The 12,990-nt window shown below is 42.9% G+C and overlaps 1 protein-coding gene across 2 annotated transcripts; it reads right to left on the reverse strand.

Moving 5' to 3' along the window:
• Nucleotides 1–194: 194 nt before the first annotated feature.
• PVALB (parvalbumin) lies at nucleotides 195–9,688 on the reverse strand. 2 transcript variants are annotated; one of them, XM_068665428.1, is made up of 5 exons: nucleotides 9,539–9,688; nucleotides 9,005–9,072; nucleotides 6,988–7,120; nucleotides 6,428–6,537; nucleotides 195–1,162 (listed from the first exon to the last, which is right to left on the reverse strand). In XM_068665428.1, the coding sequence occupies exons 2-5, from the start codon at nucleotides 9,063–9,065 to the stop codon at nucleotides 1,134–1,136; spliced, it is 333 nt and encodes a 110-aa protein (XP_068521529.1). In that variant the 5' UTR covers nucleotides 9,066–9,072; nucleotides 9,539–9,688; the 3' UTR covers nucleotides 195–1,133. The 2 variants fall into 2 exon arrangements, with proteins under 2 accessions (XP_068521529.1, XP_068521519.1); XM_068665418.1 differs by lacking the exon at nucleotides 9,539–9,688 and having other exon boundaries at nucleotides 9,005–9,163.
• Between the last annotated feature and the right edge of the window lie 3,302 nt (nucleotides 9,689–12,990).

Consider the following 12,990-nt stretch of genomic DNA (forward strand, 5'->3'; position numbering starts at 1 on the left):
TTGCCTAAAAGTGATTTTTCCTCCCTCATTTATTCTTTGATTTAAAAAAATAAAGAAAATAAAAAGATAAAAAGCAGTAGCTTGGTTTCAAAGTTACTGACCAGGATTTGGGAAACAAGGCTCTGCCATATGCTCACCGTCATTTGCTTCCTTAGCTGGATCTCAGTTTCCTGTATTTAACTTAAAGAAATATATTTATTCTTTTTTTTTGGTAAAGTTTTAGAAGTGTTGTTTTTAATGGGATTTTTTTTGGATACGCTAGTTCAACAGTGGGAGTGTCAGCAGTAGCGTCACAGCCAAATCTCAGTGCCCCCTTTCCTGAAATTCCTAATGCTGTTTCTCCATTCTTCCTGTCCTAGTTAGTTGTGTAAGACTGCTTGTAAATATATCCTGCGTTTTGAAAATGACCATATTTTAATATATTGTGAGGTTATCCATATTCATAATTGGCACTGATTGATATTCCTGTCAAATCTTTTAGCCAAAAATCCCCCTCCACCAGGCAAATTTAGCAAATGATGCAAATAATTTACTGATCGCCAATAATTTACTGATCACCAACATGCAGCAGGGAGGATGTAGGCTAACAATTAGGAAATATGCTTTAGCTGTAACATTGATTAAGTCAAAAGAACAAACTGCCAAATGAAGTTGGATAATTGCCATCACTAGAGATTTTCCAGGCTATGAGTATGCATCCATCTAGTAGGGATGGCTTAAAAATAATGAAGTCCTTTCTGCCACATTTTGGAACTTGAACTGAATTTGACTCATTTTATGCACGTTTTATCCCAAATTATTATTATTATTATTTAATTTCTTCCCACTTTACCCTAATTAGGGATAAAGCAGCAGGGGGGTCAGCAGAGGGAGGGAGAAGTAGAAGTTTCACTCAATGTGTGTCAAGCCTATATGAAATAAGTGATAGTGAGAGAGAATAAAGCCCAGATTGATGTGACCTTTATTATTTTAACAGTGTCTTTCAGCACAATTACAGAGTTGCAGGATTGCAGAGAACAGAGCTGGAGTATAAAATAGCATAAATAAATAGAACAGGAGCCAAAGCAGTCAGCAGGAGGTGGTTGGAATTGGGCAGTGAAGGATGGGTGAAGGGTTTGCATTGGTTAAAGCCTTTATGATTCAGCCACCAGAGTTGCAAATTCTGGAGAAGGGAAAAAAAATAAAATATTAAAAAAGGAAGGTGTAAAGAAGGAGGAAGCATATTACAATGATTACAGAGTCACTGATGTAGCAGAAACATCACAATAAAAGAAGAGCAAAGAAACCCAAGTTAATTAAAGTGAAAGTATGACTTAGGAAATCTTATAGTGACATGAAAGAATTTTCTGAGGGTAAGGGAAAGGAATGCTATACGTGCCAGACTGTCAGAAATGTCCACTGCTTTTCATGTGAAGAACTTGATTAGTTTCCCGTTATTCCTTTGTAAATCTCAGTGGGATGAATACAAGAACTCAAAATTTAATTTTGCAGTCAGATAAATTTCCTTTATATCAGAGTTTGGCAAAGAGACTCATTAATGAGTCTTTCAGAGTACTTGTGTCCCTATATTATAAGTATATTACATTCAAAATGGATTTTGTACTGGCAAATTGATGGAAAATGACAGATTACAGAAAGAGCAGGCTGACTCTGCTGTAAAAACCTGCATAGCAATCTTGACCACAATGGTGACAATGAGAAAAATTCCTGTGATTTCAGAGGGCCCTGTAGCTTTTACTGTTGTTATATCCATAATATTTATATAAATGTATCTATTTGCAGTTTGGGATTATTTTATGCTTTAATATATAGAATGCCTTCCAGCAGGGTGATAAAGCATGGAAAAGGCACATTTATATCTCAGTAAGTAGCTGCCTGGCCCGCTACACTCTGTGAATATTGTATTACCCATGGAGGTTAAAATTCCTAACTCCATCTAACCTTGGACCACTCACACATGAGGATACCTTGAACAGTAGTTGTGTGTGCCTCGGAGCATTAAAAATGAGAGGCTGGAGGGAATCCCAAGAAGGGAAACAAAGATGATAAAAGGATTAGAGGATACACAGAGTGGTTTATGGGTTTAACATAATCAGCTGAGAGGAAAATGACAAATAGGGGAGGTAGCCATCTGTAAAGGCTCAAGAGGACATTATTGAAGTTTGACGTAATGAAGAGTAATGCCTTTCAACTAAAAGAGGTAGAAAGTAAAATTAGGCATTTTAGAGAACATTCTGATGTTCAACTGAAAAATGCTCATATCAGTGAAATCTTTACTGATTGGTTTATACAAACAGATAGCACTTTTGATAGACACGTCCAGAAAACATTTTGCCAAACACTGACAAGCCAGACTGAGAAATAAGTGTCAAAGGGTTTAAATTAAATCCACAATTGTCCATCATTTTGAAAGATGTAAATCCAAATTAGGATTAGTTATGCAGATTACTTAACATAAAACATGCATAAATCCTGTACATAGTGGGGGTACATAGCTCTAAAGTGTTGCAAACTGAATTTAAGAGATAACATAAAGCACTTTTGATAGAAACCCAGACTATTCTGGGCAGAAAAGGAAAATAATGATTATTGAATCACTGTGTGAATAAATCCTACAGCGAGAAACATGAACTCCCAGGGATGAAACCTTTCCAAAAGGGAAAACTAACAATGCATATTCTATTAGAACAAGTTGTCATACTTGCTACTGCTAAATTAAATCCTTTTTCAAGCAAGTTGTATCTACAGAATGTATTTGGAAAAGGTTATTTAACTTGCAGCCAAAATTTTTCAATATAACATTATGATAGTGATATTATCACTTAATGGCAATATATTTCAAGGGTACTTTCTGATAGCCACCAAACCGTAAAATAGTCCTTCATGAATAACTACTATGCACTTTATACTTTTTCCTGGATTTTCAATGTACTTTAAATATTTCAGAGATGTTCCAGTTGAATAATTTCATTAACTAGTTTGCCATATATTTTCATACAAAGGTTAGCTCCACTGCAGGCAGGTTGTGTTAGAAAGCATATTCGTATATGCAAAACTCCTGAGATAAGGCACTATACGCTAGCCCCTGCATGTTGGGCATTTTTGTCAACGTTTATGGCCTCTGAATGGCCTGTTAATGAGATAAATCTGACTGACCGCATCCTCTTCTCCAGTTGCAACTTGCCTTCCAAACAAAATTAATAATGCACATATACTAGTTTTCAATTACAGGGCTCTAGACTATTTTGTCAGGTAAAGTAATTTTTCTGATCAGATTAAAAATTAAAAAAAAAAAAAAGTTATCAAATCTATTTCGGAAACTTTGTAAACAATAACCTAAGTTAATTTATTTCAGAAAATATTAGAGCACAATGACAGTTAAGAAAATAAAAACTTCCAAAAGGTTTTTTCTCTTTTCTGATGACTTTTATCTGTGTCAAGGTCATGATTTAGCAGTTGTAATTTTGAATGTATGATGCCTCATTTTAGCAACTTTTAAAGAAAATAACTGAAATATTCATAAATATTTTTAGAAGTTGAACTGTATTGAGTAAAAGGCTTTGACTTACAGTCATTTTTTTTTTTTTGATTTGTTCTATCTATGGTCCTTACTCTTTGAAAATTCTCTATGTACTTTCTCAAGTTTATTGAAAAACAAAAGGCAAGGTGTGCATGTCTACTGCTAGCACTCAGATTTCAAAAAAAAACACATTTTGAGCGGAATTTTTCATTTTTGTTTCTACCTCTGTTCTGACAGCGCTGTTTTGGCATCATTTCCCAATCTGATCTGAAAGCTAGTGTTTGTAGTTTTATTAGGTAACCTGGTTTTCAACTGCATTTTTCTTTCAGATTCCTCACCTTCTGTTCACATCAATGCAATGGAAAATGGAGGGGGCTTGGCATCACACAGACGGTTATCATGTCTTGCATGAACAGGTTACACATTTTCAACTGTTTGAAACTGTAAGATCAACCTCAACTTACAGATCTCAAAACAAGGGGTAAGTTGGCAAATTAATTTCAGAGCTAACCATTCTTGCAAAATTAAAAAAGTCCTTAAGCAGCAAACCTAATAGAAGAAAATGTACTAACCAAAGAAATGCTGATTAAGAAGTTCAGAATAATGTTTGTGATGATACAGCTAAGATATGATTCTATGAGGTGGTAAAAAATCTAGGAAGCCCAGCTGCTATGGGCTGAGTTCAAGGGATAGAGTTTAAGGGGCATCTAGTGAATTAACTACTATGAAAGGCTTTGTTATCATGCTCATTTAGTGACATATGAGGCTGGTTGAAACAAGGGATAAAGGTGGTGCCCTGACAAAGAAACAAACCAATGGTTTGTAAGAGAAATACAGCATTACAATATTGAATATTAATGTGATGTACACTTGTGACTTTACATTTTATTTAGGTAGGCAGTTATAATCTGGAATTGAATTTATGAACTAAAGGGAAAGGTGTGAAGTATCTGTCATCCTCACCCTTTGGTCACAGTCCCATAACTCTGCATGTATTTCAAGCCTTTCCAGTGTAATAGTTTGTTGTTGGAGTCATATTTAAGAAACAGAAAAGGAACGTATGCTTTATAGTAGGGATATGGCTAGAAGATGCAAAAAAAAAAAAAAAAAAAAAAAAAAAAAGCCTTTTACTCTCATCTTTTACTCTTATCTAGTGTAAATTTAGAATAATTCCTGCTCAGAGTAAAGAATAAAAATTGCATAAAAAGAGGTTGGGAAAAGGGGAGGTGTTTCACATCGCATGTTATTAGGTACCAACTTTCAGGCATTGTTTCGATTAAAAAAAAAAAGCTATAGTCAATCTTGCATCAAAATATCAGTGCTGTGTTCTTTCATATAAGCCAAAATGACTCTGCAAAGTATTTATTTTATTCCAATTGAGGTAGTTTTTGGCTTGCAGCCTGCTGGGAGTAACTGCGAATGTATCTGATGTGAGGTTGCCCAATCAGCTGCACGCTTACTTACCTGAATCAAGTTTTCTTCTGAAAATTGTGCCCACTAATTTTAGTATCAGTGCCACTCATTTTAATGGGAATAAGGAGCCATATAAAATAGCATATGAAATGTCAGATAATGACACACTCCTCAGGCTCAATAATGCTGCTAAAGTTTAGCAGAAATTTCCCCTGGATGCTTCACAATTGCTCCTCTGCAACCATAATATAATCATGATATGATAAATAAAGAGGCTTTAGACTGGAAACAGGATCATAGTCACTGATATGCCAGTGTGCTATGAACAGGCAATTTAGCTGATATATCACCTGACTAACATCTGTGGATGATGGTATATGCCATTTTCTGAGCTTCTAAACTAGGAGACAATGTTAAATAACCTCATTATTTCTTTTATTCCTTTCTTAATTGCTTTTTATTTGGACATAATCTCAGAGATCAGGTAACAGAAACACGCATATATATATTTATATATATTTTAAGATACGTTTAGATTTCATCCTATCATACGGCTTATCAGTATGGTGAAAACTTAGCAATTGCCTGCTGTCTGGGTGATTTAGTACTCTCACCACAAACCCCTGCTATTATCTCCTGCGGTGAGGAAAGATGTAATTCAGAAATGCATCTCCTCATGTCTCTTCCAGTGTGTCTCAGGGATACAGAGGGGGAAAAAGAAAAGGGAGGGGAAGGAGTTTGGTTTTTTTTTTTTTTTTGGGGGGGGGGGGGAGGCGGAGGCTAATTTGATTCATACCAAGGGGGAACTGAAAACAGCATTTTTTTTTTTTTTTTAGCAATGTTGTGAGAGGAATGTTTTCCCCTCTCAGTTCTCATATTTAGAAAAAGGGAGTGAGAAGCTTTCTTAGCTGTGAAGACCCACATAAGCACTAGCAAAAGCTGCATAGACTGTTATAGTATAGAAATGCCATACCAGACTGACTGTACGTTGAATTTTGTGACACTTTGTGTGACTTAGCAAAACATTATTATTTTTTTCTTTAATAATCATCAAGGAAAAATGCAGATATTCTTTCAGATCTTTAGAAAAATCTGCAAGAATTTTGCTTCTCTTTTCCAAGTTTCATAGTCATGCCCCTCTGTAAACTCTCAGTGCCCTGACCCTGACTGCAGTCAAAACAACAGAAAATTTAAACTGATTTTAAAAGAAGTTGTGTCAGTACTTAGCCTTGTGCAGGAGTGTGCCTTAACTACATCTCGGTTTCTGTAAACTCTTGCCCCCTCTAGTGTCAGAATTCAGCTCCTGTTTCCCCTAAAGCCTGCAAGTAAGGTATGGAAAATGTAGCAAGACTTCACATCTCATTAAATCCAAATTGTGCCCTTCAGAAGGTCACAGCCCCCAGTGATTCCTAAAGTTACCCAGTTCTTGTTATGTAAGAGTGATATAGTAATATTCGATTTTTACTATCAAAGTTTATTTCTCTAATTACATACCATCAGCGCCAATTTTACCATCACCGTCCTTATCTCCAGCAGCCAGAAGAGCTTTTGTTTCTTTGTCTGATAGGTCTCTGCCATCTGGGGTAAAGCCCTTCAGTACAAACCTAAAGAGGAGGCATGGAAAATAAAAAAAGAATAAGAAAGAAAGAAAGAAAAGTCTTTTTCAGAACAGTTTTACTTTGTATTTATTTGCATCACTGTTTTGATCTATGAGGTGGAATCCAGGTGGATATAACCCTCTTTTTTGTCAGTCAGGAAGAATGCTTTACTCTGAAACTTCATTTTAACTGAAGTGAGGTATTTTAACTGTCTGTGAGGCATTGATAATTCACGTGTTTGAGGGATCCTGCAGTGAAAGCTACAACTAGTACCTCCAACACTCTTTAGAATGTATAATCAACAAACAACTGCTTATTGCACACAAATACTAGGCAGGAGATTGAACTCTATGTATGTTATTATCTAGAGCCTTGTGGGTGGAAAAAAAAAAAGAAAGAACAGGAAATTAGACTCTTAAGGTGAGATTATTTGAGAAAGGACGTATCTCTACTTACTTTAATTCCTCCTCTTCAATGAAGCCACTCCGGTCCTTATCAAGAATATGGAAAACCTTCTTCACATCTTCTGGGCTCTTCTTTTTCAATCCTACCATCTCGAAAAACTTCTTGTAGTTAAAAGATTCAGCTGCTACAGGAGATGAAAAGCCAGACAACTGCTTAGAAAAATCATTAACACATACACATGCATTTTCTTCCTTACTGCTGCATGTCCTACCCTGGGAGCCAAAAACACATTCTAGCCTAGCTGTGGCAGGAGCTAGATATCTGCACTGTAATAGTCCATGCTTCACAAACACTAATTTAAATATACAAAGGGTGAGGGTCAGTGTCTCTGTTTTGCAGATGAAGAGCTGAGCTAGAGAGGGATGGAGACTTGCCCAAGGTCACACAGAAATTCTGTGGCAGAGTTGGAAACTGAAGTCTAACCTGCTTGCTCCCATTTCAGTGTCTTACCCCCTCCCCCCCTTTTTTTTTCCCAAAAAGTTTTACACTAAAACAGTCTTTTGAGACTGAACCCTGACTGTTAGATCACTGCTGCTTTTTGACATTTCCACCCCTGGAAAAAAACACTTTTACTCACCCACGGATCCTAACACTGACAAAATCTGTTTCAGAGCACATGGCTATTTCAGTTCTGTTCCATTTTTCCTGAAGACTTACTCGAAATCAGAGAATTGCATTTCTGCCTCTAAAGGTATGTGCAATCGTGATTTGTAAGCTCAGGCACTGCAAGGGAGCGCTGTGCTCTGCTGCCTGCAGGACCTTGTAGGCACAAACACCGGGGAAAAAAACAAGAGCCCTGGAAATCGGAGAGGGGATAAGTGGGTTTACCTGCTCCACCTCTCCTGTCCTTTAACAGCACCTGCATTTGTCCCACCCAAGTAGCCCTAAACCTAATAGAGTGACCTCCAAGACACGCTGTGGACTTATTTATTTATTTTAAATGCATCTTTATTCCTACCGCAGCTTTCCCTATTACATAAAATTAAGGAAGCTCAATCGTTCGGGATCTGCTTGACTGAGATCTGTCATTAGTTGCTCCTAATTGCATCTGCTCCGGGACTTGGAGACGGCCCTAGAAGAATAGAAGCTAATGAGAAAAACAGCTGCTGGATGGAGCAAAGCAGTTTGTTGGTCCCTGCGTCTCTCCGGCTGCTGAGTTTGTTGGAGCTCAGCGGGCTTTGCACTTGTGCCTGTTTGGGAAGGTCACGGCACAGACCGGGAGAGAAAGAGGCTGATAACCCGAGTGATGGGGCAGCCAGGTGGTTCGGGGTGCAGGGAACAACCTTAACAATCTGAGGCTCCGTGAGCATCAAGGGGGGGGGAACTGTCATTTTTCAGGGGTCTCCAGGAATGAAATAGGGGATATCTGAAACCTGGAGGAGTCTGCGAGGGATGCAAGGACCGCTGCAGCCATTTGTCCTGCAGAAAGCTTTTGCAGTCGAGCAGTGCACCCGCTTGCTCTGCTACTGCTGCCTTCTGCTCCATCCCGAAAAGCAAAGCCCACCCGAGGAAGGGGGGGGGGGGGGGGGGTCCGCGGAGAAAGTAAGAAAAGAGCGGCTCCTTGTCTCCTTGAAACGCGAAGGAGCAGTTCTGCAAGGCTTGATACTGAATGTCGGGGGTGATGGATAAGCTGTCGCCATCCCCGGCTGGCTCCCCTGTCCTGCATCAGGACGCAATCCGCCCTAGTTCGGCCAGGGTTTTGTTCCCTCAGAAAGTCTCCCGTCGTTGGAAGCAAAGTCTGTCTGCAGTCACTGCTTTGCCTCCCTTTAAAAATGAATGAGTATTTCGCCTCTGTAATGTGCGGAGCAACTTTGCTGAGGATGCAGCCCTGCGCTTGATAAACCTGTCATGCCTCCGCTGCACTTCTGAAAACACATCCTCTTTGATATTTTATCTAGCCGGATCCTCTAATCTTCCCCGAGCTGAAAAAAAATCCACTGCTATCCTAGGCTGAAGAGACGAAAGGGAGGAGAAAAAAAAGAGAAAAAAAAAAAAAAAAAGCACTCACCTGAAAAGGCTCCCACAGCCTTCTTGATATCCTCAGCGCTGAGCACGTCAGTCATAGCCATCCTGCAACTGTTTGAACAGGGAAGCAAGTGCGAAAAGATTAAAAAAGTGCTTTTCTCATCATTTCTGCTCATATGACCAAAGCTGCAGTGCTGTGTGGGGATGGCACACCGGGAGAGGCTGGCCCGGCGCCAGCTCCGTTAGCGGCGTGTGGCCAAGTGCCACGGGGCTGGGTCGCCCCCCGGTCCCGCTGCGGGGAGGAGGGGGACGGGGATGCCTTTTAGTGGGGCTGGGGAAGGGAGGGAGGGAAAAAAGGGGGGAGGGGGTCGCCCCCCGCGGGAAATTTGGAGGCTGAGCCTCGCTGGAGCAGTGCCAGAGCGGAGGGGGAGTTGTGCCAAGGTCAAGTTCTCGGGTGCGGTGGAAGAGCCGGTGGTGCAGAGCTGGGTCCTTTTTTTTTTTCTTTTTTTTTTTTTCCCTCTTTCTTTAATTTTTTTTTTTTTTTTTTTTTTCTTTAGGAAGTCGGGACGAGCTTTACCGGTTAGGTTCGGTGACGGGCGAGGAGCTGCGGCATATGCCAAGCTTCAAAGCCGCTCTCGGGGTCGGCGAGCGAATGTAAGGGAGCTTTGGAGCGTTTTGCCGTGCCGTTCAGAGCCTGGAGACGTCTCCCCCTTCTGCCTCCCCCCCCCCCCCCCCTTCCCCCTTTTCCCTTCGCGCACCCGTTCCTTTTAGACCTCGTTTCTTTCGGGCCACTCCATATTAAGCATCATCCTCGCTGAATTAATTATCACATCCCTGCGAATCCCACAGCTCCCGTTTGTAATGCACAATATGCTGCAGAGCCTTCCGCGACACGATGTGGCGAGGCGAGACGGGAGGGTGACAACGCGCTCGTGCCGGGCTCCTGTGCAGCTCCGGGGGCCTCGGGAGGGGATCGGGAGCTCCCCGGCATCGTCGGAAGAGCCGGCACCAAGCCTGTGGAAGCTCTGCCTGTTTTCTGGCTCTGCTTTGCCCCAAAAACCCGTGCCAATTTCTCGCGGCAAGCGCGGCGGGTAGCGCAACTCGGGCTGAGGGATGGGCAGGAGCCAGCAGGTTGAGGCAGCCAAGTTTTTGGGGCCCTGTAGTAGGGCAGAGCTCGGCAGGAACATTATGGGCATCTCAGGGTGGATATCTCAGTGTGGGCATCTCAGAGTGAGCATCTCGGCTTTAGGAAGGACGTGGGAGGGAGGCAGCGTGGCCGCAGCATCCCCGCGCTGCTCTCAGCGGATGCAGCCCGACCCCACTAAGGCGCCGGCCCCATGTCCTGAAACGAGAGAGCGGCCTGGGAAAGGAGGAGGAGGCTGCTGCGAAAGCTCTGCTTTCCCTCGGTAATCCCTCAGCGCTTTTTTTTTTTTTTTTTTTTAAAAAAAAAAATAAAAAGTACGAGCCCGCAGCCTCTTCTCCGCGGCCCAAGTTCAGCTCCGACGGGTGAGTCATTAGCGTGCCACTGAGCGCAGAAGGACGGAGGAGGAGGTGACATTGGGGTCCCTTTTTTTTTTTTTTCCTCTTCCTTTTCTTTTTTAAACAGAGTGCCTTCGTTGTGGGAGGGACTGTCATTCTTCTCTCCTTGGTTTTTTTTTTTTTCCTTCCCCCTATTTCTATATATTTCCTAGGATACAAGAGAGGCTTTGTTTTCTCCAAGGACAAACAGCGGTGATGGATGGGGGAGCGGACTCCACCTCCCTAGGGAAAGCGGGATAGGGCCGGGGCTGTGCTCGGGGCCCTGCCTTTAGCGGGGTTGAGCTGGGAGGATGGGGCTGGGAAAGCCTCGTGTAGCACAGGTTTAAACCCGGTAGCCTGTTTTACACGGGTCAAATGCGGTCCCATCAATGCACAACTCTTTATGAGAGACAACAACGTGCTGGTTGCGCCATCTTCTGCAACTGGCGTCTCTTTATTTCTGCTTAACTGATGGAAGAGAGAAAAGCCCCTTCTTGTTTCCAGTGGAGACGCCTCCAGCCTGACCCGACGTCCTCATCCACCTCCCTTTGCCAGGCTCAGCATCGGTGCGATCTGCAGAGGAGCCGGGCTTCCCTCTCCACGCCTTCTTCGCTTTCCTACGACCCTCTTGCAAGCCCCTCGCTGATGTTTCCTCTCCCTTGGAGCCCCAGCGCCTCGTTTTAGGTCCCTACAACCAGGGGTGGCTGCTGCCCATCCGCCGGGCGAGTCGTATTTCGGTGGCAGCCCCGCTGTGCTGACCACGCATCGATTTTGGAGGGCTGCCCCCGCCAGCAACACAAGCCCGGAGCAGACTCCACCTGCGCGCAAGGGGCCTGAGCGTGGAAAGAAACGAGTGAGAGGTGCCAAAAAAAACAAAACCCGCTTTGAGGACAGCCAGCAGCCTTCTAGAAGCTCTGAACCTCCAAGCTTTAGTCAAGGCTGGTGTGTTATTCAGATAGAAAAGGCGTTTCACGAATCGGCAGCTTCACGGCCGACCCTTCGCCTTTTTTCCGTCATCCCTCCGAGATGAGTGATGCGTTTTTCTTTCTTGCTGAGGTTTTGCCAATTTTGCTGCCGGAACTATTTGCAAAATCGACACCGTGGATTCCCAAGTTGACTGCACAGAAGCTTTCACGTAGCTCAGCTTCCCCTTCCACTAGAGCCAGAACGCTGGTACTCGTACCAAGTAAACCATCATGGAAATGAAGGAGAAATCAATCCCCCCTCGTCCAAAGCAAGCGAGTCGGGGAGAGTGAAATGAACGGCAAGAAGCCCCCACGCCAAAGTTCAAGCTGCAGACAAGCAGAAAGCCGGGAGTTCTTTGCAAAGAGGGTGGCACATCTCTTTCATCTTCCTAATGAGCACATCAAGGAGAGCAAATCCATCCCATCGCTTACGGCAAAGAGCCACTTCCTTTCTGCCACGTGTTTTGGAGCTTTTTTTTTTTTTTGTCTTTTTTACCTGTGGTGTATGACAGTATGAGCATTTCAATAAATCCCGTATAAAGCCCTCGAGTTCACTTTCTCCCCTCCTTTTCCTCTTTTGTTATTTCCGTTTTCGCACTTTCTCCCTGCTTTTTCTCCTCGCTCCCCCTCAGCTCGGTCACCCATTTCCCCCTCCTAATAGCCCTTTCTTCTCGGTTGGAGTCTTCTCTGCGGGAAGCCACTCCTCTGTGTTTGGAAGATTTGCACCTCTTTGTCTCTCGGGTTTTGGCTGTGGGAAGGGCTCTAGGGCCGGAGGGATGGAGGCAAAGGTCCTGGGCTCCTGCCGGGAGCGGGCGAATCCACGTTGGCTATGGAAGTCTGAACGTTTTCTTGCTACTTACCTTTCAGGTCTCTCCCAAGGAGGCTTGAACAGGTTGTTAGGTATGGAGGTGGTCAAAAAGAGGTGAAACTCGGGGTAGGAACCCCCCTTATATAACCTCTCTCGCTCCTTCTATTTTCGGCAGGTGATACCCACTCCTCAGTGGTATCAGGTATTCAGGGATTTTGGTGACGGTGTCACATTTATCTTTCCCTTAAGTAATGAAAGAACACTATTAATAATCCTTGGCACTCACCTTCCCCTGGCTGTGAAAACCTGTTACCTCGGCAAACCGACGAGGGAACTTTATTGATAAGGGGAGAGGCAGGAGGGCCCTTGAGCTCCCATCAGATGAAGGCTGCCTCCACGCCTAAGGCTGCAACATTCAGTTCTCCCTCTTGGCCTTGGCAGAAGGCAGGAATACTTTCATTTTTAATTTTATTTATTCATTTATTTATTTATTCTTGTACAGGCCACAGTCAAGATGTGGTCGTCTTTACCACAGGGTGTTCAGGGAGATGCTTCCTGCAGGCAGCAGCAAGCTCCGTTTGGGTAGTGCTGGTTGTTCATCCTCCCAGGGGCATCCAAAATCTCTGATCTGGGCCTTATTGGACAAGAAATCTAAAAAAAATTTACAACCTGAGCTTACCTAGGAGAGGCCGAGGGTTGTAAATGAAGAGTCACAATCTATACAGGCATAATAAGTTT

This window comes from Anas acuta, chromosome 1, assembly GCF_963932015.1.
Source record: "Anas acuta chromosome 1, bAnaAcu1.1, whole genome shotgun sequence".
NCBI classification, from domain to species: domain Eukaryota; kingdom Metazoa; phylum Chordata; class Aves; order Anseriformes; family Anatidae; genus Anas; species Anas acuta.